This window comes from Stegostoma tigrinum, chromosome 38 (assembly GCF_030684315.1).
Source record: "Stegostoma tigrinum isolate sSteTig4 chromosome 38, sSteTig4.hap1, whole genome shotgun sequence".
Classification (NCBI taxonomy): Eukaryota; Metazoa; Chordata; class Chondrichthyes; order Orectolobiformes; family Stegostomatidae; genus Stegostoma; species Stegostoma tigrinum.
Window position 1 is genome coordinate 17,935,795 of NC_081391.1, and position 27,486 is coordinate 17,963,280.

The window sequence follows — 27,486 nt, forward strand, 5'->3', positions numbered from 1 at the left end:
ACACCCGTGCCCCCGATGTTGTGAGGGATCAGTGCTAACCAGCGGGCCACCGCTCCACTCCCAAGGATGTCCCTACCTCAGAGATAGTAGGAACTGCAGATTCCCAGATGTCCCTACCTCACATGGATTGAGATCAAGGAAATATCTCAAGACCACGTTTTGAAAGGCCAGAAGGAGTTATAAATACCAGCTTGTTGGTGATGTTCACACCTGAGAGATGAATTAAAAACACACTTCAAAGTGATTGGAGAGAACGTGAAATCCCTCAGGACTCTTCTGACAGAAGTGGTGAAGTGTCATCAGATGAATGCCTTTCTTTTGACTAAAATATTTCTGGTTTGTTTTGTACAGCTCTACAATGCTATGCATTGTGCAAATTGTGAGCAGAACAAAACGATTGAGCATCACCTCAGCTCCTTATTCTGCCCGAGTATCTGTCAATCCAGATGACCCGCCCCTTATCTTCCAGTCCTTACCTTTGTTGAAACAAATACCTAGCCTCCAGTTGGCAGGCAGCCTAGTTTCAAGGCTGGAGGCAATGTTCATATTGAAACCTGCTCGCATCTTCATGACTCATTGTGTTGGTAACACTAGATAATGGATTGGGCACCATTGTATCAATATTTGCAAGGCTCTTGACACAAGGTGTGATGAGAAACAGGTAATTCTGATGGAGGTTGTTGCCTTTTAGTCAAGTCTAAAAATAGGCAGGCAGGGTTACCACTTCTGTGGGCCACGTTCCTGGAGATTTCTGATCTCCCGCCTCCAACCACTCGTTCCCATCCAGGCCAACATTTCATCCAATCATCAGCCAACACACCCATCCTCCACACTCTTACTTGGAATGCAAACCATCTCATCAAACAATGGGATCAGAGTCAGACCATTCAGCCTACTTTCCCTTCCATTCAATAACTTTGTGCCTGATTCACAAATGTTAATCAGATCGCCTCTGTGACTTTCTGCCCCCTCGATGACTTTGAACCAGAGCACCTCAATTATTTTTAAATAAATATTTTTTTCATGTAGTATTTGTTTCCCTTGGGTTTTATATCCTGAAGATTAATCTGCAATCCCTGTTGAGTCTCACTCACTCACACTCACACACTCGCACTCGCATTCATATGTACACTCATATTCCATACTCACACTCAAACGCATATTCATACATACACATACTCTTACGCACTGACACATGCACTCGCATTCTCACATACACACACTCTTAAGCACATTCACATATACACACTCACACACACCATCACTCCCACACATACATATACACACAGATGACCCCCCCACGCACGCACACGCACACACACACACACACACACACACACACACACACACATGCACATGTACTCTCACTTTCACACACATCCACAGTCTCACTCTGTCTCTCACACACATACACACAGAAACACACACATGTACACACACACACAGACACACAAGTACACACACATGTAAACACACGTGCACACAGACACACTTACACACACACTCATGAACACTCATACACACTCACATTGTCTCTCTCTCTCACACACACACACACTCTCACTCACAAACACACAGAAACACAAACGTGTACACACGCACACAGACACACATATACACACACACACAAAAACACACACGTATACACACACACAGAAAAACACAGACACGAAAACACACACATGCACACAGACACACACTCATGAACACTCATACGCACTCACATACTCTCTCTTAATACGCACACACATACACACATATGCATATAACTCACACATACTCACACTCAGACACACCCATATACTTTTACAGTTACACACACTGTCAAACAGTTCCTCACACGTCAGTGCAAACCTTTGACCCTCCACAGTATGTAAATGCCGAGTGACTGTGACTGGCACTTCAACAATTCCATTCCCCCTGAATCCCCAGCCACAGTGAGACCTTCGGGAACTAACTGAGCACAGACAATTAAGTCTCTCCTACAAGCCCAGCAAACAATACAACGCTGGAAGTTAGATAGATAACTTAAGATAAATTCTTGCCACAGGCCTTGAGCAAAAATGGACAACTAAAAAGAGAGGTTTATAGACAGTCAGAATAAGATGTTAAAAGGCTTGGATGGATGTGAAAGATTTAATTGCAGCACTTCAAAGATAAGCAAAGAATATCTCCCTCGTGCCCTAGCCAATGATTATCTCTCAATCAAAGTCACCAAAACACCGCATGTCTGATCATCATCACATTACTTGTGTGTTTAATCTCAGGTCTAAATGGACTGGTATTCTTCCAGCACTGCAACTTCACATTATTAAACTGGAGAGAGCCAGGGAGAGATTTACCAGGATGTTGGCAGGAATGGAGGGTTTGGGTCATAAAGAAAGGCTGAATAGGCTGGGATATAGGACAGATGTCAGAGGTAGGTTCTTTACTCAGAGAGTAGTAAGGGTGTGGAATGCCCTGCCTGCAACAGTAGTAGACTCGCCAACTTTAAGGGCATTTAAATGGTCATTGGATAAACATATGGATGATAATGGAATTGTGTAGCTTAGATGGACTTCAGATTGGTTTCACAGGTCGGCGCAACATCGAGGGCCAAAGGGCCTGTATTGTGCTGTAATGTTCTATGTTCTATATGTTCTATAATTGGGGGTGACCTTATAGAGATTTGTAAAATGATGAGGGTTACAGATAAGATGAATGGCCGGTGTCTTTTCCCTATGTGGGGGAAGGTGGGGGGATTTCAAGATTGGGGGCATATTTTTAAGGTGAGAGGAGAAAGATTTAAAAAATACACGAGGAGCAATTTTTTTTACACATTGGGTGGTTTGTGTGTGGAGCGAACTTCCAGAGGATGTGGTGGATGTGGGTACAGTTGCAAAGTTTGAAAGAGCTTTGGATAAGTACATGAATAAGAAGTGCTTGGAGTGGTATGGGCCAGGAGCAGGCAGGATTAAATTAGTTTGGGATTATGGTTGGCAGGGACAGGTTGCACCAAAGGGTCTGCTTCTGATCTCTATGACTCTGTAAGTGCACCCTCATTGCTTTGGAAACATATCAAGGTCATAATAAGCTCCATAGAAATGTGTAACCTTTTTCTTCTTGCACTCCAGTGCATTGGACGGTTCCCACTGCAACTTCTTGCAATGCTAACTATGAAGAGGGAGAGTAGAACGCGACAGTGTGGTGTTTATAGTGCAAGCGTGGAGCATAAGTATCTCTGAGCTTATTCGACCATTTGTTCAGATCATGGCTGAGGTTAGACAGAATACCTCCACTTTTTACCAAATCTCTTTGTTGCCTTGGCGTGTAGAGTTTTACCAATCCTGGCCTTGAATCTGTGCAGTGCCTGAACATCTACAGCCTGGTGAGGAAGAGAATTCCAAATGTTCATCCATTCTTCTGTGAAGAAACCTCCCCTTCCTCAACCTGAACTCACCAACTCACTGTGACCCCAACTTCTGAGTTCACCAGTTAAGGACAGCAGGCTCAGCATGTTTAACCCATCACACTCTCTAACAATAATGTATGTTTCAATAAGAGAAAACACAGTTAACGTTTCGGGTCCAGTGGTCCTTCCTCAGTTCTTTTGGTTTTTATTATGTGTTTCAATATAGAGCTCATCTCTCATTCTTCAAAACCGTCCATAGGGCGTTTGGCCCATTCGGCATTGCCCTGCCTTGAAAGCTAACCTGGACATGACAGTTCGCTGTAAAGAGAATAAACAAACAATGACATTCACAGCTGACCTTAGAGAAACACCCATGGGGACCTTACAGCAGGAGAACAGCTAAGTGTGAAAGGGACCTGAGGAGTAACTTTTTCATGCAGAGGGTGGCAAGTGTACAGAACGAGCTACCAGAAGAAGTGATGGAGGCTTGTACAGTTACAACATTTAAAAGGCATCTGGATAGTTCTTGAATAGGAAAGTTTCGGTGGGATACAGGCTAAATGCTGGCAAATGGGACTGGATTAATTTAGGATATCTGGTCAGCATGGACGAGTTGGACCGAAGGGTCTGTTTCTGTCCTGTATAACTCTACAAATCTACGACCCTTATCTCAGGGATCAACCCTAGTGAAGCTTTATTCACTTTTTCAAAGTCAAGAGTATCCTTGTACCCTTCATTAGGTCAAGAGGACAAAACTGTACATAGTGCTGCAAACTCATCAAGCTCTTGATCATAGCTTCAAGCCATCCTTCCCCCTCTACTCAAACCGTGCTCCTCTCCCACTTTCTAATAAAGTCCATCTGACTTGTTGAAATAACTTACTGTTACTTTTCTTTGATTTGTCTATGAGAATGTCCAAATCCCTCATGGAAACGTGGAAGGGAATGAAACACCTGAGGGAAAAAAATGTTGTCAAATTCTCCCACAACTCTGAAATGCAATTAAGGCAGCACCAGGAAATCATGACAGGCTGTCCTCATTTAAAGTTGGCACTGAAGATTGCAACTTTAAGAGGAGCATGGTTTCCCATTGGAATCAGTGTTAAATCTGCAGTAAGGTTCCTGGAAACAAATTAACCCCGAAAGGCCAATGTAACAGTTGAAACACTATGCTGTACATCTGTGCAGCACCGTCTATTCCTTGCTGAAATAACTTGCAAAGCAAAGCAAGGCACATTTAAGTGACCTCCAGAGATTTCTTTAAGAGTATTTATAGTGTAATGTAGGCATGATATGTTTCTTATCTATTGTACAGCTAAGTTATAGCACAATGCAGTGCAACAGCCAATTTGATAAAGAAACTAACTCCATCGTAGTTTCTCACCTGGTGTAAATGCAAACAGCAGAGACGTTTCAAATACAAAGACCAGTCTGTATGTAGGGAACGGTTTAAAAAAAATGCAGATCTTAGATACAATGGAGACAAATCTAACAACGCAGCTGGGGGGGAAGGGCCTGCACTGATGATGCAATGGTGTGAGACACAATGAGGAAATATAACACGGAACAATGCTTTAAATGAGGACAGACACTTAATAAAAAAAGAAACAACTTTAAAATGGACCTGGAAGACTTAATTGAGGACTCCCTGTATGTGTTTCAATGGGATCGCCTCTCGACTTTCACATTGTAAGGGATTGGTTAGCTCAGTTGGCTGGGCAGTGGGTCCACCATGCAGACTGATGCCAATGACATCGGGTTCAATTGCCACACTAATTGAGGTCACCACGAAAGTTGCATCTTCTCAACCTTGCCCCGCATCCAAGGTGTGGTGACCCTCAGGTTAAACCACCACCACATTTTCCCCCTATAACGGGGGAATGTTCCTCCAATGATAAGGGAGAAGCTGTATTGCCTGGTAGGACAATGGTGACTTTACCTCTGCCATTCTTCAGATACATGGTGAGTATTAGATCTTTCCACAAATTCTCATCTTATATTAGGGATCAATCTAGTTTACCTTCAATGTACTACTTCGAAGGTAAACAGATGTGTTCTTGTTATATCCTTCATTAGTAAGGTGCCCAAAAGTGTACACAGTATTCCAGATACAGACTCACAAATCACTATAATTACAGCCAAACTTCTAATCTTACACTCTCATCCACCTGCTCCTTTCAATAAGAACTAGCAATCACCATTTGCTTTCACTCACTGCTCATCATAGCTATCTGTTCACATTCTGTGAGCGAAAGTGTGTGTGTGTGTGTGTGTGTGTGTGTGTGTGTGTGTGTGTGTGTGTTGTGTGTGTGTCTGTGAACCTGTGAGAATGTGAGTGCGTGTGTGTGCAAGTGTGTCTGTGAACATGTGAGAATGTGTGTGTGTGTGTCTGTGAATGTGTGAGAATGTGTGTGAGTGTGTGTGTGTGTGTGTGTGTGTGTGTGTGTGTGTGTGTGTGTGTGTGTGTGTGTGTGTGACTGTATGAGAGTGTGTGTGAGTGTCTGTGTCTGAGTGTGAGTTTGCACGTGTGTGAGTCTGAGTGAGTGTAAGTTATGTGAGTGTGAATGTGAGCATGTGTATGTGAATTTTGTGTGTGTGTGAGTGAGTTTGTGTGTGTGTGAGAGACACTGTGAGTGTGTGAATACAAGTGTGTATGACTGTGAGTGAGTATGTGTGTGTGTGAGAGTTTGTGTGTGTGAGTGTGTGTGCCAAGAATTATCATAAACACAAGCAACAATGTCATTGCATAGGCAATTTCCCTGTTACTGCTGAGAAGAGAAGCATGGTTGAAGTTTTTCGAATTCCACTCATCAGGACAGCTGCAGGAATGTCAAATTTCTAAAGGAGCAAACTGTGTATAATTTGTAGCTCTGTGGTTAGCATTGCTGCCTCTCAGCACCTGGCACCTGGGAATGACTCCATCCTCAGGCAACTGTCTGTGTGGAGTTTATACACTCTGCCCGTGTCAGTGTGGGTTTCCTCCGGGTGCTCCAGTGTCCTCCCACAGTCCAAAGATTTGCAGGTTAGGGTGGAATGTCCTTGCTAAATTGCCCCATAGTGCCCAGGGATGTGCAGGCTAGATGGGTTGGACACGGGAAATGCAGGGTAAAAGGGATAGGGTAGTGTGGCGAGTCTGCATGGGTTGTCCTTTGGAGGGCCTGTGTAGACTTGGGCCAAATGGCCTCTATCTGTCCTGTCAGGATTCTATGAACAATAAGCCAATGTACATGAGACAACGGTGCTCACTGGTTGATAAGTCCATTCTGATCGAACGTGGCATCGCCATGGCGAATCCTGTTGGGAACCATTCTTCTCTCAGGGATAGCAAGAACTGCCAATGCTGGAGCCAGAGATAACACAGGGTGTAGCTGGGAGGAACACAGCAGGTCAGGCAGCACCAGGGGAGCAGGCAAGTTGAAGTTTTGGGTCAGGATCTTTTTCAGATTCTTTTTTCTGAAGAAGGGCCCCAACCTGAAACATTAGCTTTCCTGCTCCTCTGATGCTGCCTGGCCTGCTGTGTTCCTCTCAGCTACACCCTGTGTTATCTCAATCTTCTCCCAGGCTTGACTCTTATGGTTGAATGTCTGGAAATGTTTCATTCTCCTGCAGATTGCTTATTGTGTACGAATACATGTAACATCTAGACAGCAGAACGAGCTGCTTCGCAAGCCCTGACAATGCACGTTTTGTTTTAAATTGACAATAATCTGGTGAGGGACAATCCTCATGCATCTCCATGACAATGTTTCAACCAATCAGAAGTGGACCAATCAACACCCTTTTTGCCTGCTCTATCAAAAGTTGCATCCTTTGAAATTTGGCATTCTTGCATCTGTCCTGATGAGTGGAAGACAAAGTGTTTCAAAACCTCTTCTTTTTAATAGAAAAAAGTATGTTCCGTACTGCCAAGTAATTATTTACATTCCTCGCGATCTTGCTTTATCAACATGAATGCAAGATAAGTACTGGTTTATCAAAAGAGGATGAGTGGATGGTTTTATAATGTTCCAAATAAATATGCACTCTTGTGGTATAATATGAAAATGTCCATAATTTTGACATGAATAAACACATTGCTTTTTCAATCAAATAAAATGAATGCACATAATCTGTCAACCAAATATTTATAATTTTCATAAATTCCCATTAATTCCTGTAAGCTTTGTTCTGCCTCGTGAAATGTGTGAAATAGAACTGGTTGATTCTTGGATGAGTCTTTTTTGCTGGAGCTAAGCAGTTGGACACTCAACTGCTCCCACTCATGGGACAGTCTTGAACAAGAGGCCGTGGATATAGAGTGAGAGGAGGGAGGTTCAAAACTGAGATGAGGAGAAACTGCTTCTCTCAGTGGGTTGTGAATGTGTGGAACTCACTGGCCCAGAGTGTAGTGGGGGCAGAATCCATTAATAGATTCAATAAAGAAATACGTATGTTTCTGATGAAAAGCAGGATAAAGGACAGGCAGGAGAGTGGAGCTGAGACCAGGATAGGATCAGCCACATCAAGTTAAACGCCAGAGAGGGCTAGAAGGGCTGAATGGCCTACTCCGGCTCCTTCTTCCTACAGTCCTCAGTGTGTGAGAACCACTGGTGAAGGCTGCATTGCTGCATGGCCACACAACATTCTAGAACATTCTGCAGCATGCACCCAACAGACAGCAAAGAGAAATAAAAATGAGGAATCGCACTGCGGGATGAAACCAAAAGCATTCCCCTCAGACACCCCTCAGGCAGTGAACACTAGGCCATTGGATTATGTTTGGTCCAATCTATGTCACAAAATGTTTTGTCCTCATTGGAGCTCCACACAAACCTGGAGGACTAACGTAGCTGACCATGGAAAGGGCTGTCCAGCTACAGAAAAGAACGGTTTCTCATAAGGATTAAGGATTTCAAACCTTCCTCATTGGGTTAATTAGCACTGCGTATCTATCTGTGGTCACGGATGTTTAAGGTACCTACGTACGGCTGCTCCCCTGAGAGTACCTTGTGTTCTGTAAACTGCTCTTGTTAATTGGATAATGGGTCTTATTTTAGGCTGACTCTTGACTGAATTATTAAACAACAGGGAAATGAAAAAATACGGGAGTTGGCCAATTTAAAAAAAGAATGTCTGGCTTAGGAACTGAAAAAGAAATAAACATCGATCAATGCTGAAACAAATACAGAAATTGCTGGAACACCTCAGCAGATCTGGCAGCATTTTTTGGAAAAAAATTAGAATTAACATTTCGGGACTGGTGACCCATCCTCAGTTTCTGTCAATAAGGAGTTCACGTGCATGCATGCAAGAGTGAGTGTACACACTTGCATTTGGTATGCGTGCCATGCATTGGTGCATCCACTTTGGTGTGTGTACAGGGTTGGCACACTGGCATGTGAAGGAAGTCAGTGCAAGTGTGTGTGTGTGTTTGCGTGCGCGCGCGCGCGCGTGTGTGTGTGTGTGTGTGTGTGTGTGTGTGTGCGTGCGCGCACGCGTGTGTGTGTGTGTGCGTGCGCGCGCGCGTGGGTGTGTGTGTGTGTGCGCGTGCGTGTGTTTGTGTGTGCGTGTGTGTGTGAGTGCGCATGTGTGCGCGCGTGAGTGTGTTTGTGTGCGCGCGCGTGTGTTTTTGTGTGTGTGTGCGTGCGCGCGTGTGTGTGTGTGCGTGTGTGTGTGTTTGTGTGTGCGTGTGTGTGTGTGCGCGCGCGTGTGTGTGTGTTTGTGTGTGCGTGTGTGTGTGCGAGCGCGTGTGTGTGTATTTGTGTGTGCGTGTGTGCGCGCGTGTGTGTGTGTGTGTGTGTGTGTGTGCGCGTGCGTGTGTGTGTGTGTTTGTGTGTGCGTGTGTGGGTGAGTGCGCATGTGTGCGCGCGTGTGAGTGTGTTTGTGTGCGCGCGCGTGTGTTTTTGTGTGTGTGCGTGCGCGCGTGTTTGTGTGTGCGTGTGTGTGTGTGTGCGTGTTTGTGTGTGCGTGTGTGTGTGCGAGCGCGTGTGTGTGTATTTGTGTGTGCGTGTGTGCGCGCGCGCGTGTGTGTGTGTGTGTTTGTGTGTGTGCGTGTGTGTGTGTGTGTGTGAGTGCGCGTGTGTGCGCGCGTGTGTGTGATTTGTGCGTGCGCGCGTGTGCGTGTGTGCGCGCGCGTGTGTGTGTGTGTTTGTGTGCGTGCGCGTGTGTTTTTGTGTGTGTGTGTGTGTGTGTGTGTGTGTGCGTGCGTGTGTTTGTGTGTGCGTGTGTGTGTGTGTGTGAGTGCCCGTGTGCGCGCGTGTGTGTGTGTGTTTGTGCGCGCGCGCGTGTGTTTTTGTGTGTGTTTGTGTGTGCGTGTGTGTGTGAGTGCGCGTGTGTGTGTGTTTGTTTGTGCGCGCGTGTGTTTTTGTGTGTGTGTGTGCGTGTGTGTTTGTGTGTGTGTGTGTGCGTGCGCGCACGCGTGTGTGGGTTTGTGTGTGCGCGTGTGTGTGTGTGTGTTTGTGTGTGCGTGTGTGTGTGCGCGCGCGCGTGTGTTTGTGTGTGTGTGTTTGTGTGTGCGTGTGTGTGAGTCCGCGTGTGTGCGCGCGCGTGTGTGTGTTTGTGCGCGCACGCGTGTGTGTTTTTGAGTGTGTGTGTGTTTGTGTGTGCGTGTGTGTGTCAGTGCGCGTGTGCGCGCGCGCGTGTGTGTGTTTGTGTGTGCGTGTGTGTGTGTGCACGCGTGTGTGTGTGTGTTTGTGTGTGCGCGCGTGTGTGTGTTTGTGTGTGTGTGCGCGCGTGTGTGTGTTTGTGTGTGTGCGTGTGTGTGTGCGCGCACGTGTGTGTGTGTGTTTGTGTGTGCATGTGTGTGTGTGTGAGTGCGTGTGTGCGCGCGTGTGTGTGTGCGTGCGTGTGTGTGCGCGCGCGTGTGTGCGTGTGTGTGTGAGTGCGCGTGTGTGTGTTTGTGCGTGCGCTCATGTGTGTGTGTTTTTGTGTCTGTGTGTGTGTTTGTGTGTGCGTGTGTGGGTGTGTGCACGCGTGTGTGTGTGTGCGCGCGCGCGTGTGTGTGTTTGTGTGTGCGTGTGTGCGCGCGCGCGTGTGTGTGTGTTTGTGTGTGTGCGCGTGTGTGTGTGTGCGCGGCGCGCGTGTGTGTGTTTGTGTGTGCGTGTGTGTGTGCGCGCGCGCGCACGTGTGTGTGTGCACGCATGTATGTGTGTGTGCGCGTGTATGTGTATGTGTCTGTGTGTGTTTGTGTGCACGTGTATGTGTGTGTGTGTCTGCGCGTGTATGTGTGTGTGTGTGTATGTGTATGTGTGTGTGTGTGTGTGTGTGTGTGTGTGTGTGTGTGTGTGTGTGTGTGTGTGTGTGTGTAGGGTGTGTACGTGCGTGCGCTGCAGTCTGCATAACTTGGTGTCCATGAATATGCCTTGGACGTTTATGAGAGTTGGTGTACCCCTCTGTCAAATACTGGGATTAACACATATTGTGTTGCCTCATTGATGCTGTACAAGAGGTCGGCTCACTGCTTCAAGGCTACATCCTAGATGCAGGCAGTACCTCTGCCAAATACCTCAGAGATATTGGAGATGTGGAAAAACAAAGATTTTCAGTCACTTTCACCAGGGCAACCTGCTTCCTCCCTGGATTCATTTCAGAGGTGTTTCCGAAATAAGAGAAGTATGAGCTGGGCAGCCTTTCCAAATGGAAACTCAACTGTCCCCAAGCTAAACTCTGTTCCAACAGGACAGGAATAACATTCAGAACCCTGATTTCTCCCAAGTGAGACTGAGCAATGAACTGAAATCATGCGACATTCTAGAAGTGTCTCTCTGGAAAAAAACTCCCATGTCTATTCATCGAGGAACACAGGCACCCACAGAACTTCAAAATAAATCCACTCTCCCCAATCTTTCAAAACTCAATGCCTTGAAAAGAAAACTTGTGAAGCCTGAGGGACAAGAGAAGGCCACTCAGCCCTTCATCACCGGTCTGCCATTCAGAGGCATCCTGTGGTATAATTCCATATCCCTTGAAATAACTGCACAGAGACTAATACCCTGTCACCAGGTCACCCTTCCTTTACACTGGCTGTGACCAGCCAGCTCAGAGCCTGTCTCAATGCTGAGGAGCCTCCCTGAATATTCTGTTTATATCTGTCAACCAGGGCTCCCTGTTTAGCCCAGGTTAACAACCCCAATCAAGTATCTTGTAGTCAATGAGATCCAGCTGGACCTGATTCCAATCACTACATCCTTTTGCAAAAAGTATCTATCCCAGGTTTAACATTAACAAACTGATCAAACATCATTTGCCATTTGTGGAAGATAGTTCCGAACATCTACCAACGTTGTGCATAGAAGTGCTTCCGAATATCTCTCCTGAATGGTCTGGTCCTCATTCCCAAACCATATCTGCTCAGTTTTAGACTCACAAACCAGTGGAAATCGTCTGTCTTGTCCTGTTAGCATCTTGAAGACTTCAACCAGATTGCCCCATAACCTTCTAACTTCTAAAGAAAACAGGCCTAAATTTGTATGATCTCTCCTCATAACCTGTTCCATGAAGTCCAGGTATCATATATGTTGTATTCCAAGGACAATTTATCCATCCTGAGTCGTGGTGCCAAGTTATGCTCTCGGTATTCCAAGTGTGGTCATTGCTTTGGGAAAGGACACCCTCATTTGGATAAACAGAAATTGTTTAACATAGCAGAAAACTGGGCCACGTTTTACTTGAAAATTGTAAGTAATTTTTATTTTGTATATGTTTCATGTTACAGTGAGAAGCTTTCAAAGCCCAGTGGCAGGTCCTTATATGGTAAGTTTGAGCACTACCTTCCTTCGGATCATTAATGGAACTGTTTTCAGGGTGTGAAGCAAAGTGCAGGCAGATAGAGGGCCTTAGTCCATGGCCCCATAACGTGTGTGAAGAATAAGATTACCTACCATTGAGGATTACCTAGTGATTACAGTTTAACGTCCTTGAGCACACTGAGAGAAAATCAGGAGAAAACGCTCCTTTTTAAAACTTTGCTTCAAACACTTTTGATACTATAAATCCAGGCAGTTTGCTGTTATTTCAAAGGGAAGTGGATTATAAATTTAGGGAGCTCTTACTAAAACTACATAGGATACTAGCGAGGTCACAGCTAAAATACTATGAACGCTTTAGGTCCCCTTATCTAAGGTAAGAAATACTGGCTTTGGAGGTAATCCAGAGACGGCTCATTATGGTGGTACCAGATGAGGAGATTGGGCCTGAACTCCTTGGATTTAACAAGAATCAAAGGTGACCTTGTTGATAGATACAAGATTCTCAGGGAACTTGACGGGGTGGATGTGGAGAAGTTGTTTTCCCCAGGTGGGGGAGAGTCTAAGACCAGAGGGGCGTTGTCTCAGAATACATGATTATCCATTTAAGACAGAGATGAGGAGAAATGACTTCTCTCAGAGGAAAGTGTATCTGTGGAATACTTTACTACAGAGGGCTTTAAAGGCTGGGTCATTAATCCTATAATCATCGAATCCCTATGATTTGGAAGCAGGCCATTCGGCGCACTGAAGAGCATCCCACCCATATCAGCCTGCTACCACCACCCCCCCTGCATTTTCCATGGGCAATCCTGTGTAGCCTGCACATTCATAGACTGTGGGAGGAAACCGGAGCAAATCTGCACAGACACAGGGAGAATGTGCAAACGCCACACAGACAGTCGCCTGAGGCTGGAATTGAACCCAGGTCCCTGATGCTGTGAGGCAGCAGTGCTAAGCACTGAGCCACTGCGCCGCCTCTTTGAGGCTGAGCTAAAGAGATTTTTAAACACTGAACGAATCAAGGGTTATCGCGAAAGGGCAGGAAATTGCAGTTAAGAAGCATCAAATTAGCCATGACCTCATTGATGGGTGGACCAGAGTTCATGGGCTGAATGGCTTACTTCTGCTCCTATGTTTTATAATGGATAGATCATACGAAGAAGTCTGTCTGACTGCACCATGATAGTATATTCAGACGTCATGCAATGAAACCCCCAGAAATGTTCTCAGCTGCAATGTCATGACTCACCACTACCCTTTAAGAGACATGGCCATGACACCATCACTCTATCATTTCCTGTGAACTGTTGGTATGAAGGTCTCAATCTCCATCTTACTGAGGCCACTTGTGTCATGACAAGCTGAGGCTTCAGTTTGTAACCAAATTGCTCAGAGTCACCCTAGAGACAGCACTGCCTGTAATTGTAACATACCTAGATGCCAGGAGCTGTAATGAATGTCAATTAAACCTTTCAGTGCCACATTACCCACGTCTCATTCTCACGTTATGGAAGCTGGCATAATTATCATTCATTAGATATAAATACCCAACCAAAGAGAAAAAAAAACCCAACAGGTGGGCAAATTGTTGGAGGGAATCATGAGGGATAGGATTCCATGTATTTGGAAAGGCAACAACTGATGAGGGATAGTCAGCATGGCTTTGTGCAGGGAAAATCGTGTCTCATTCATTTGACTGAGTGTTTCGAAGAAGTAATGAAGAGGATTGATGCGGGCAGAGCCGTGGTCGTGATCTGAATGGATTTTAGTAAGTCGTTCAACAGATTTCTTCATGATGAACTGGTTAGCAAAGGTTAAATCACACAGAATACAGGGAGAACTAGCTGTTTGGATGTAGAAGTGGCCTGAAGGCAGAAGGCAGGTGGTGGAGGGTTGCTTTCCAGACTGGAGACCTGTGACCAGCGGTGTGCCACAAGGACCAGTGCTTTTCATCATTTAAATAAATCAGTTGGATCTGAACATAGGAGCTATGGTTAGTAAGTTTGCAGATGATGCCAAAATTGGAGGTGTAGTGGACAGTGAAGAAGGTTACCTCAGGGTATAACAGTGCCTAGACGAGATGGGCCAATGGCCTGAGGAATGGCAGATGGAGTTTAATTTAGATAAATGTGAGGTGCTGCATTCTGAAAAGACAATTGAGGGCAGGGCTTATACACTTAGTGGTAACGTCCTGGGGAGTGTTGCTGAACAAAGAGAGCTTGGAATCCCCTCCCCGCACTGCATCCCAAAACCAGCCCAGCCTGTCTCTGCTTCCCTAACCTGTTCTTCCTCTCACCCATCCCTTCCTCCCACCTCAAGCTGCACCTCCATTTCCTACCTACCACCTCATCCCGCCTCCTTGACCTGTCCATCTTCCCTAGACTGACCTATCCTCTCCCTACCTCCCCACCTATACTCTCTCCACCTATCTTGTTTTCTCTCCATCTTCAGTCCACCTCCCCCTCCCTCCCTATTTATTCCAGTTCCCTCTCCCCATCCCCCTCTCTAATGAAGGGTCTAGGCCCGAAACGTCAGCTTTTGTGCTCCTGAGATGCTGCTTGGCCTGCTGTGTTCATCCATCTCCATGCTTTGTTATCAAAGAGAGCTTGGAATGCAGATTCAAAGCTCCTTGAAATTGGAGTCGCAGATAGATAGGAATGTGGTACGATTTCTTTTTGATACATGTTCCTTTATTGGTCAGTGCATTGAGCACAAAGAGTTGGGAGGGCATTTTGCGGCTGTACAGGACATTGTTTAGGGCCACTTTTGGAAAACTGTGTTCAGCTTAGGCCTCCCTGCTATGGGAAGGATATTGTGACGCTTGAAAAGATTGACAAGGATGTTGCTGGAGTTGGATGGTTTGAGCTACAGGAAGAGGCTGTATAGGCTGGGGCTATTTTCCCTGGAGCATCAGAGGCTGAGGAGTGGACTTATAGAAGTTTATAAAATCATGAGGGGCATGGCTAGGATGATAGCCAAAGTCTTTTCCCTGGGCTGGGGGAGTCCAAAACTAGAGGGCGTAGGTTTAAGGTGAGAGGGGAAAGATTTGAAGGGGACCTAAGGGGCAATTTTTTCACACAGAGGGTGGTGCGTGTATGGAATGAACTGCCAGAGGAAGTGGTGGAGGCTGGTACAATTACAACGTTTAAATGATGGGTATATGAATATAAAGGGTTTACAGGGATTTGGGCCAAATGCCGGCAAATGGGACTAGATTTACTTAGGATATTTGGTCGGCATGGACACATTGGGGTGAAGATCTGTTTCCATACTGTACGTCTCTATGACTCTGTGACTCTAGAGCAGATTGTGAGGAGGAGAAATAGGCAATTGACTGCTCTAACCCCATTTTCACTCAGCGAGCAGTTAGGATGTGGGGTGCACTACCTGGGAGGGCGATAGAGGCAGGTTCAGCTGAGACATTCAAGGTGGCATTTAAATGGAACCAATTTGCAAGAGTGCAGTGAAAAGGTGAGAGAATGATGCTAAATTAAAATGCTCGGAGAGCTAGCACAGACACAGTGGGCTGAGTGGCCTACTGCTGCACCATAATTGCTCTATGATTTCTGAATTTGGTGATTCCACTTGATTCAATTTGCTAATGAGAATTTTCAGCAATGGTCTGCCCTGCTCCACTCTGCCTCGGCTCACCAACTGTGGCAATCCTCACTCTTTGTTACTGCTTCGGTTTAACTGTTGTGCGTATCTTTTCGGTATTCTTTCACAGGTTTTGGATATCGTTGTCAAAAATAGTATTTGTTGCCTGTTGTCAATCATCATTAGCATGGCACGATGGCTCAGTGGTTAGCACTGCTGCCTCACAGTGCTGGGGACCCGGGTTCAATCCCAACCTTGGGTGACTGTGTGGAGTTTACACATTCTCCCCACATCTGCATAGGTTTCCTCCCACAGTCCAACGATATGCAGGTTAGGTGGATTGGCCATGCTAAATGCAGGGTCCCAGGGAGGGTGGCGTGTTGGGCTTGAATGCTCTTTGGTGGGTTAGTACAGATGTCAGGGGCTGAATGGCCTGGTTTCACACTGTAGGGATCCTGTAATGAGAAGCTCCTTCAATCATTGCAGAGGGTGGCTAAGAGCAAAACAGTGTTGTGAGTCTGGACTCATACATAGGCTAGACCAGGTAAAGTGAATAGATTTTCTTCCTTAAACAGCATTGGTGAATCAGAGGCGTTTTTAACTCAATTAGTGACAGACGCCAATGGTCACCATTGCTTCAACAAAAGTTATAGTCCGGATTTATTTATTGAATTAAATATCCCCACCTGAGCCACTGAGGTGGATTCGAACCCCTGTCTTCTACTTAATGACCCCATGGCATTACCACTAACCGCTGCCTCCAGCCAATGCACGATGAGCACTAATATAAAAGCAGAATCCTGTGGATGCTGGAAATCTGAAATAAGAACAGAAAGTGCCGGAGAAACTCAGCAGAGTCTGTGGAGAAAGGGAAAGAGAGTTCAAGTTTTTCAATCCGGTCAGACTCGAAACATTATCTCTGTTTCTGTCTCTTCTTAGATGTTTGGTTTCTTCAGCACTTTCTGACTGTATCTCAGACTGAGGTACTTTTTTTCACTCGCTGTGACACTGTGCCAGGTGACCTACTTTAGCACCTTGATTAAAAAGTTTCAGAGATGGTAGGAACTGCCGATGCTGGAGAATCTGAGATAACAAGGTGTAGAGCTGGATGAACACAGCAGGACAAGCAGCATCAGAGGAGCAGCAAGGCTGACGTTTCAGGTCTCGACCCTTCTTCAGAAAATGACCTTTTTGAAGAAGGGTCGAGGCCCGAAACGTCAGCTTTCCTGCTCCTCTGATGCTGCTTGGCCTGCCTTGATTAAAAAGCTCTGTAGACCCTTTCTAAGCCACTGAGACCTCTCCAGCTCTTTAACCTTTTTCTGCCTAATCTTATGTTGTTGTGTCGAAATCGATGGCTTTCTGTGAAAAGGTGTGCTGCATATGAAAGTGTGCTGCCTTGCTTCTCTCGTGAGTCAACCTGGTTTTGATCTGAAGGTTATGGGCCCTTTCCCCATCACTTCCCAGGGGGACTATAACTGTCAGGCCTGGGAACAGTCAACAGCAAAGAGACAAATACTGAAAATCAAACAGGGGTCCATTCAGAAAGAGGAAAGTTTTTTTTATATTTCTTTCGTTCGCAGGATGTGGGCGTCACTGGTTAGACCAGCATTCATTGTCTGTCCCTCATTGTGCAGTGGGCAGTTCAGAATCAACCATATTGTGGTGAGGTGTGGAGTCACATGTAGGCCTGTACCCGTGCTGGGAGGTGTTTGATGGGGACAGTGGAGGGACAGCTTTACTCTGTGTTTAACCCCATGCTGTCCCTGTCCTTGGATTGTATGATAGAGATAATGTAGAGGGAGCTTTACTCTGTATCTAACCCTGTGCTGTCCCTGCCCTGGGAGTGTTTGGTGGAGACAGTGTAGAGGAAGTTTTACTCTGTATCTAACCCCGTGCTGTCCCTGTCCTTGGATTGTATGATAGAGATAATGTAGAGTCAGCTTTACTCTGTATCTAACCCCGTGCTGTCCCTGCCCTTGGAGTGTATGATAGACATAATGTAGAGGGAACTTTACTCTGTATCTAACACGGTGCTGTCCCTGCCCATTTGATAGAGATAATGTAGAATGAGCTTTACTCTGTATCTAGCCCTGTGCTGTCCCTGCCCGTTTAATAGAGATAATGTAGAGTGAGCTTTACTCTGTATCTAACACTGTGCTGTCCCTGTCCTGACAGTATTTGATGAGGACGGTGTAGAGGCAGCTTTACTCTGGCTTTAACCACATGTTGTCTCTGTCATCGAGTCAGACAGCACAAAAAGAGGCCCTTCGGCCCAACTCCTCCGTGCCAACTAGGTTTCCTCAGCTGAACTGGCCCCATTTGCCTGCCTTTGGCCCCTATCCCTCCAAACCTTTCCTGTTGACCTTGGAGTGTTTGATGGGGACAATGTAGAGGCAGCTTTACTCTGTCTCTAAACCCTGTGCTGTCCCTGTCCTTCAAATGTTTGATGGGGAATGGTGCAGATACAGCTTTACTCTGTCTCTAAACCCTACAGGTGGATTTCCTTCCCTTCAGGGCATTGGTGAACCAGGTAGGCTTTAATTACAATCGACATTTCTTCCACAAGTCACCACTGTCAATTGAAGATTTTTGTTTTATTGCATTCAGAGTCCACGGTGGCAGAATATGAACCCAGTCCCCCAGAATATTACCTGGCTCTCTGTGGATTAATTGGTTACCAATAATAGAGCCGCTTCGTTGGTGGCATCAGCACATTCCTGCAGTTCACTACCCACTGAGAGAGACCAAGTTTACATTCAGTGCAAGACGACAAGAGGAGTCGAGGGGTTAATTCCTGACTGCAGCCACGCCCTCACTTTTTAGCAGAGAGAAAACAACTTATACGGGCTCATACAACACAAGTGATGAAATCATTCACCTGTCACCTGAAGACAGAGCTTGGAGGCTTGTGCCTGAGGCAGGAGTGAACCTCCGTGTGTGTGAGAACACAGCTTGTTACTCTCAGACTAGTTAACTGCAAAGGCAAGAGGTTTTCGAAAACGCTGACCAACCCTCTCTCCTGGAAGCCGGTAAGGGACGGGGAACGGTCTTCTCAGGCTTTGGTATGCAGCTGACGAGGCAGCGAGAGGAGCCGAGAAGTTTAGTGATCCTGGGTGGTGAGGTTGGTTGCCTTTCAGTGTCCCTGGAGCGTTGTTTTCAGAGCGAGGGGGGCGGCTGAATGCCAGGACTGTTTAGAAATTGGCCGTCCACTGGTCTGTATTTCTTCGAGACTCACCTGATTGCAGGTTTGCACAGCCCCTACCCACAAGCAACAGGATCGAGAGAGAGAGAGTGAGAGAGAGCGAGAGAGAGAGAGAGAGAGAGGTGAGGCCAGCAGAATTTGTGATTGAGACATACTGGCCTGACTCGTCTTGTCTACACCCAGCTGGAGCCCTGCACTGGGAAAAGAGATTTATCAACTTTCCATTGAGCGAGGGCCTTTCTGTAGTCACTCTTCCTCTTCCAAATGAGCCTCAGTGTATTAAAGAGGAGGGGAGAAGTTCAGCTACATCCCCGAGTTGAAAAGGGGCAGGTATATTTTGCTCCACTCCTCCGTTCTCTGCAGTGCCCAAGTGGCCCGCACCCACGAATGAGGACACAATGTGGCCCTCAGAGGCAGTTAGGCTTTTGGAGGAGTCTGTCCCACTCGGAGGCAGTCTGTGCTTTTGGGGATCACTGGGGTCAAGGACAGAATAGAGAAAAACAGCTTAGCAACACAACAACACCAGAACTCTGATCAATTCCAAACCAGCGAATAATATAGACACACAGGCACACACACACACACAGACACACACACACACACACACACACACGCGCACTCACACACACAGACACACGTACACACATACACACAGGCACACACACACACACAGACACATAAACATACACAGACACACAGATACACAAACACACACACATACATACACACAAATATACAGACACACACAGACATACAGACACACACAGATGCACATACACACACAGATGCACATACACACTCATACAGACACACATACATACACAGATACACATAAACATATACACACAGAAACACACATACACATACAGAGACACGCATGCACACACACAGACTAATACACATGCACATATTTATCTAAATATATATGCTGCACGTGTCTACAAATGAGGGCAAACCTATTTAAGACTGAGATGAGGAAAATGTTGTTATCTGAGAGTTGTTAGTCTGTGGAAGCCTATCCCCAAGGCAGCTGTGAAGGCTGTGGTTGAATATATTCACAAATGAATTTTGATTGACAAGGGGGTCAATGGTTATGGCAGTGTCGGGGGTCAGAGCGATAACTTTCATAAAGTGCCATAGACAAACCAGCGATGGTCATATTGAGTGGAAGAGGGCCCAGTGCACCTCTGCCACTTCTTATTCGTGAGTTGTATGTATTCCTTTAATTGTTCTACAATTTTAAATGGACACAGACTTTATCAGGTAAAAATGCCCCAGTTGGGCGACCATAACAAAAACAAATCAAACAATTGACTGAAACTTCCAAAACTAGAGTGGAAACACATCAAAATTACATTGCAATATACGGGTGACGATGGGCCCTACTTTAATTATTCTGTACTTTGCAATTTTCTGTGAACAGTATAGATTTATATGGAAAATGGAATGTGCATTTGCCTAATCTCATGACGCCCCAAAGCATTTTTTTTAGCCAACAAATTACTTTAGAAGCACATTCGCTGTTGTAGCACTGGAAATAAGGCGGCCAATTAGCTAACAGTAAGCTCTCAAACACAGCAATGTGAAAATGGTCAGATCACTTGCGTTTCTTTTTTGATTGATGAACAAATAGGGGCAAGGACTTTGGGGGGAACCCCCTAATCTTCACCCAAAGGATTGATTGGGGATAGTCAGCATGGTTTTTGGGCATGGGAACCCATGTCTCACATCAGACTGACTTTTTTGAGGAAGTAACGAAAAGGGTTGATGAGGGCAGAGCAGTGGATGCGATCCATTCGGACTTCAGCAGGGCATTCAACAGGTTCCTCGTGGTAGATTGATTAGCAAGGTTAAACCATATGGAATACAAGCTGTTTGGTGGTGCTAGGTCCAGTGCCTTTCGTTATTTACATAAATGATTTGGATGTGAATAAATGATGCGATTAGTAACTTTGTAGGTGACACCAAAATTTGTGGTGTGGCAGACAGCAAAGAATGTTACTTCAGAGTACAATGGGATCTAACAATGGACCAAGGAGCGGCAGAGTGGAGTTTAGTTTAGATAAATGTGAGGTGCTGCATTTTGGAAAGGCAAAACAGGGCAGGGCTCATACACTTAATGGTAAGGTCCTGGGGGGTGTTGCTGAGCAGGGAGACCTTGGAGTGCAGTTTCACAGTTCCTTGAAAGTGGAGTCGCAGGTGGACAGGATAGTGAGGAAGGCATTTGGTACGCTTGCCTTTATTGGTCAGTGCATTGAGTACAGGAGTTGGGGTGTCATGTTGCAGCTGTACAGGACATTGGTCAGGCCACTTTTGGAATACTGTGTGCAATTCTGGTCTCCCGGCTATAGGAAGGATGTTGTGAAAGTTGAAAGGGTGCAGAAAAGATTTACAAGTTTGTTGCCAGGGTTGGAGGGATTGAGCCATAGGGAGAGGTTGAATCGGCTGGAGCTATTTTCCCTGGACTGTTGAAGGTTGAGGGATGATCTTATGGAGTTTTATAAAATCTTGAGGGGCAGGTGAATGGTGAAAGTCTTTTTTCCAGAGTGGATGAGTCTTAAACTAGAGGGTATAGGTTTAAGGTGAGAGGGGAAAGATTTAGAAGGCGCTTAAAGGGCAATTTGTCACATAGAGGGTGCTGTGTAATGTGTGGAATAAGCTGCCAGAGGAAATGGTGGAGGCTGGTACGATTATAACATTTAAAAGGCATCTGCATGGGTATACGAATAGGAGAGGTTTGGTGGGATATGGGCCAAATGCTGGCAACTGGGGCTGAATCCATTTAGAATATCTGGTCTGCATGGCCGAGTTGGACCGAAGGGTCTGTTTCCGTGCTATAAGTCTCTGTGTCAGTATGGCTCATTGCATCCAAAAGGCAGTGCCACTGACAGGGCAGCACTCCCTATGTACTTCAACTGAGTGCCAGCCTGGATTGTTTGGCCATGTCTCCTCACTGAGACTTGAACACACAACCTGCTGTAAAACGTACTGACAGGTACGCAGCCACCAGCTGATCTCCCGTGGAATTGCTCAATTTGGATTTTGGTTCAGGCACATGACGACCTAGTGGTATTATCACAGGGCTGTTAATCCAGAGGCCCAGGTAATGTTCTGGTGTCAGGTTCACATCCCACCATGGAAATAGTAGAATTTGGCTTCAATGAAAAGCTTGGAATTAGTAGTCTCATGATGATGATGAACCCAATGTTCATCGTTGGGAATAACCCCATTTGATTCACTAATGTCCTTTAGGGAAGGAAACTGCCATCTTTACCTGGTCTGGCCTACATGAGACTCCAGACCCACAGCAATGTGGTTGACTCTAAACTGCCCTCTGGGCAATTAGGGTTGGGGAATATATGCTATCTAAACCAGCAATGCCCTCATCATGGGAACAGATAAGAATAAATTAAGAGCCTCTTCTTACTGTCAAAATAAAAATTTCCAATGCCCAATATCCAGTTCATATCCAAACTTGAACTTTAATTCTGTTTCTTTCCATCCACAGATGCACCAGACCTGCTGAGTTTCTTCAGCATTTTCTGTAATTGTATCAAATTTCCAGAATCCACAATATTTTGCATTCTTCAGGTCACATGGTTCTGGAGGCTGAGTCAACAGCATTCCAGAAGGTTATTGAAAAGTAGAAAGAGAAACTAATCTTGAAACTCAGCAGAAGAGAGAAACAGAGTCTGATATGACTCTCCTTCAGAAATTCTCTTCCAATTCTTTAAATAGAGTTGTAATTATTAATGTTATTGTTCACTTAAAAAAAGGTGTGGACTTTATCTTACTATAGACATAGCAGGAAAGTAAAGTCATGATTCCAAGATCAGCCCTTCTCCAAATGACTGGTACAGTAGAATGATGGATCGAGTGGCCGCTACTCCTTATGTTACATTAAGAGGTCACAATTGCTGACTCTGGCTTCGTCACATGATCGCTTACCTCCACAAATGTCACATTGTCCAAAAACCTGATGTCAGCCCCTCACCACTTCCCAGACCCCACTTTTGGTCACCTCACATCCTTAGTTGAGATAGGGCTCACCATCACATTGCTGGCTGTGGCAGCTTGATGCGAGCAACTTGGCTGTTGCATTTCCTGTATTCCCACAGGGACTAAACTTCCAAAGTGTTTCATTGTCCATGAAGGGCATTGAGACCATCCTATTGTTATGTAGAGTGCTAGACGGGTGGTCCATAGGTTCCACTGGGGAGTCTTTTCATGTGTTGATTTGCATGCAAGTCGGAACATCATGGAGGACAATGTAAATGCACCTTCTGTAAGTACTGGAAATATTTGTAGCTCGAGTCAATAAAATTGCACCCATGTATATTGCTTTGCATTCGTAAGTACGAACATTTGTAAGTCAAACTTCCATACACTGGGGATGTCGCTGTGTAAATATGAGTATTTCTTTTTCTATGCCCAAAAGCAAGTGAGACAAAAGTGATTCTGTTGCTTCTCTTTGGACTGGCTAGTTTTAGACTGCTGTCAAAAGACCATCTTAAACATATGTATTTTGAATTTTTCTTTTGTTTCTGCTGGCAACAATGCAGGGGAGAGGAAACCTGCAATTTCGCAAGACTCCAGTGTGAATCTGCTGGGTTGATTTGATTTGATTTATTATTGTCACATGTACCGAGGCACAGTGAAAAGTTTTGTTTTGCGTGCAATACAGGCAGTTCATACCATACAAAGTGCATTCGGGTAATAGAACAGAGCGAGGAATACAATGTTATGGCTGCAGAGAAGATGCACAAAGAGCGAGCTCAACATTAGATTTAAAATTTGAGAGGTCCATTCAGAAGTTTGATAACAGCGGGGGAAGAAGCTGTTCTTGAATCTGTTGGTGCATATGTTTAAGATTTTGTGCCTTCTGCCCCACAGAAGAGGTTGGAAGAGATTATAACCGGGGTGGGAGGGGTCTTGGTTATGTTGGCTGCCTTCCCAAGACATAGAGAAGTATAGACTGAAACAATGGAAGGAAGTTGGCTTGCATGATGGTCTGGGCTGTGTTCGCAAGTCTCTGTAGTCTCTTACAGTCCTGGGCTGAGCAGTTGCTGTACCCAGCTATGGTGCATCTATAAAAATGGGTAAGAATCTTTCTGGATGTGCCAAATTTCTTCAGCCTCCTGAAGAAGTAGAGACATTGTTGTGTTTTCTTGGCTGTTGTATCAGTGTGGGTAAACCAGGTCAGATTGCTGGTGATCGTCGCTCCCAGGAATGTGACCTCTTGACCATCTCCACCGCAGCACCATTGATACAGACTGGGGCGTGCCCCTAGTCTGCTCCACAAAGTCAATGGCCATCTCCTTTATTTTACTGACATTGAGGGAGAGATTGTTATCTTTACACCAAGACGTGAGGCACTCTATCTCTATCCATTCTGTCTTGTCAGTGTTTGAGATCTGATTTACAATGGTGGTATCATCAGCGAACTTGTAGTTGGAGTAGGGGTAGATTTTGGCCACACAGTCGCGAGGACATAAGGAGTAGAGTAGGCGGCTGAGTCGGCAGCCTCGTGGGGCATTTCGTACGGCTGTGTCAATAACCAGAGGATGTAGATTTGGGCTGATTAGTAAAGGAAGCATGAGGGAAAATATGTCTGATGCTATGGGTGATCAGATTTGGACGGTGAAACAAAGCCAGCAAAGTGAAGGATGAGCTAACAAGAACAGGAGGCAGTACAATTCACCTAAAAGCAGAATGCTGCAGATGCTGGCAGTGTCAAATAGAAACAGAAGGTTCTGGAGAAAGACTGTCTGGGGAGAGACAGCCATTTCGAGACCAATGTGTCTCCTCTTTGAAACTGAGAGAGGTGGAAATGTGATGAGTTTGATGTTTTGATGCTTTGAGGACAGGAGTTGGGACGTTATGTTGAGGTTGTACGGAACGTTGGTGGAGCCTCTTCTCGAGTACTATGTGCAGTTCTGGCCGCCCAGTTGTAGGAAGGACATAATTAAGCTGGAGAAAGTTCAGAAAAGATTTACCAGGACGTTGCCATGAATGGAAGGTTTGAGTTATAAGGAGAGGCTGGATAGGCTGGAACTTCTTTTGCTGGAGTGTAGGAGGTTGAGGGATGACGTTTAGAAAATCATGATGGGCACAGATAAGGTGAATGGCAGGTATCTCTTCCCTACAGTTAGGGACTTCAACACTCGGGGCTATATTTTTAAGGTGAGAGGAGAAGGATTGAAAAAGATATGAGAGGCAACTTTTTTTACACAAAGTTGCTCACCTATAGAATGTACTTCCACAGAAAGTGGTGGTTGCAGGTTATAGGTACAATGTTTTAAAGACTTTTGGATTTGTACATGAATAAGTTATGCTTGGAGAGATATCGGCCAGAAGGAAGCAAGTGGGACTAGTTTGGTTTGGGATTATGTTTGACATGGACTGGTTGGACCCAAGGGTCTGTTTCCATACTGTAAGAGTCTATGACTCTATGACACTCCTTCAGAATTGTCATGCCAAGCTTGAAACATTAACGCTGTTTCTCTCTCCATAGATGCCACCAGACGTGCTGAGTTTCTCCAGCAATTTCAGATTTTGTTTCAGATTTCCGGCTTCCACAGTATTTTGCTTTTATTACCAAAGACGGCTCCCCTTTTCCACTCCCCTTCATCCTCCCACTGCATCCCTGACTATAAAAGTACTTCAGGGAAGGAAAACTCCACATGACTCCAGACCTACAGCATACAGCTGGGTGAACGCTGCAGGCCAAGCAGCATCAGAAGAGCAGGAAGGCTGACGTTTTGGTGCTAGACGTTGTAATCTCAGATTCTCCAGCATCTGCAGCTCCTGCTATTTCCAGACCCACAGTGGTGTTTTTTGGCTCCTGACTGCCTTCTGAAATGGCCAAAGGGCTTGGTACCAGCCTTGCCAATGATGCCCAACGCCACAAAAGAAGAGGGAGAGGAAATAGTTGGGTGATTACAGATCTCACTGCAAACCTTCTCTCACAGACCAATTCACATTTGACTGATTGGAAATTCAAGAACTAAGGGGCAGAGTCTGAGATTTAGAAAGCACTTCTACGCACAGTAATGGTAATAAAAGGACTGAAGGGCCTGTTTCCACACTGTAGGGAATCTAATCTAATCAAAGGGATGGTAGATGTTTGGAACTCTCTTCCACAGACAGCGCTGGTTGCAGGACCGGTTGTTCATTTTAAACCTGAGAGAGATAAATTGTTTGTTAAACTAATGGCATTCAGGGGAACGGGTCACAAGCAGGTGTATGGAGTTAGACCACAGATTTGCCACAACCCCATTGAGTGGTGCAAAAGGCTCGAGGGGCTGAATGGCCTACTCCAGTTCCTACGTTCTTCAGTCCCATCGGGCTGCTCTGTCATTAGAGAGAGACGCGGGGGTGATTAACTAGCCCTCAGGCGAATGGAGGGGTGGGCTTTGAGAAGGAGGGACCATCCTGGTGACTGCAGCTGGTGTGAGATTTGAACCCCTGTTGTCGGTGTCACTCTGCAATGCAAACGGGGCTAAGGTTACTCCTTCTCAGCCTCACCCCTTGTCTGAGGGCTGGCGAGCCCCTGGGGTAAATTATCACCAGCGCCCCCCTCCTCTCTCTCTGAGAGAGTGTCCTCTGGGAGCGGTGACAGCTAACTGACCCTTGGCCTGTACCCTCCCCATGTAAGGGTTTAATTGTCAATCGACAGCAGTAACCGTCTTTACTTTGAGTATCGCCCAGCATGGGCCTGGGGAGAGGCAGGAGGAGAGAATGTGAATGATTTACCAGAGAGATTACCGAGTAGGAAGCTGAAACAAGGTAAAAATTTCAGCCAGGCATATGACTGCTCCCATGATCAGGAACCAGACAATCTGGTTCAGCAGGTAATGCAGAGCTGGTGGTGTAAACTCCCTTAACGATCACACAAAAGGTCACTTTGTGCAAATGCCAGTTTAATTTCATCTGCCCTTGACTGGGTGTTGGGGAGGCAGTGGGGGAGGGGGATCGAGAGGAGAGACAGAAAGGGGCAACTACTGTGTGTGGAGTTGAGTGCATTCAAGGGGACAGATGGGCATTGATTTGCTGCATTAGCACGTTAAAAGTTTCACATAAGACATGCCCGAACCTCCTGTATCTTAAACCCCGGAACCTTCACATTCCCACTTCCTGCTCCTGTGGCTGTACCTCACTATCCTTTTCTTTTGATTTCCAGAGCAAAGGAAGAAATATTCAAATTCCAACTTCATCATGGACGATGAGTCACAGTACTACGTCAATGTAAGTCATCCTCATCATCTGATTTCATTCGCCTTGTCTTGTGAACATTGAAAGCTCCTCTTCCTCAGAGGCCTCGTTACTCAGGTCAACACACACCCTCCCTTCTCCTCACCCTCCTCCACTAAAAACAACTGTCTACCGCCTCCTGCTGTGTGGTAGGGAAACCGACAGCATTGCCCACCCCCGGCCCATGTGCTCAGTGATACAGCACCGAAGCAGAGCTGCCTCTGGGAGTTAGCCCTGCTGCTCTGGAAGAACAAGACAGGGAGATCCTCAAAGCCTCAGAGCGCCTCCGACTTCACTCCATTCCTGGTTCGTCCGCTC

At 45.8% G+C, this 27,486-nt stretch overlaps 1 protein-coding gene across 4 annotated transcripts in view; it reads left to right on the top strand.

Moving 5' to 3' along the window:
* LOC125446945 (epidermal growth factor receptor kinase substrate 8-like protein 1) overlaps positions 1–27,486 on the top strand; it is a 94,740-nt gene that overhangs the window by 20,900 nt on the left and 46,354 nt on the right. For 3 of the 4 annotated variants that reach the window (XM_048520957.2, XM_048520954.2, XM_048520956.2), the window contains exons 3-4: positions 12,083–12,120; positions 27,098–27,162. In XM_048520957.2, coding sequence (XP_048376914.1) covers positions 12,083–12,120; positions 27,098–27,162 — 103 coding nt within the window. Of the gene's footprint in view, positions 1–12,082; positions 12,121–18,482; positions 18,743–27,097; positions 27,163–27,486 lie in introns of those variants that run through there. The other variant, XM_048520958.2, reaches the window with a different exon arrangement.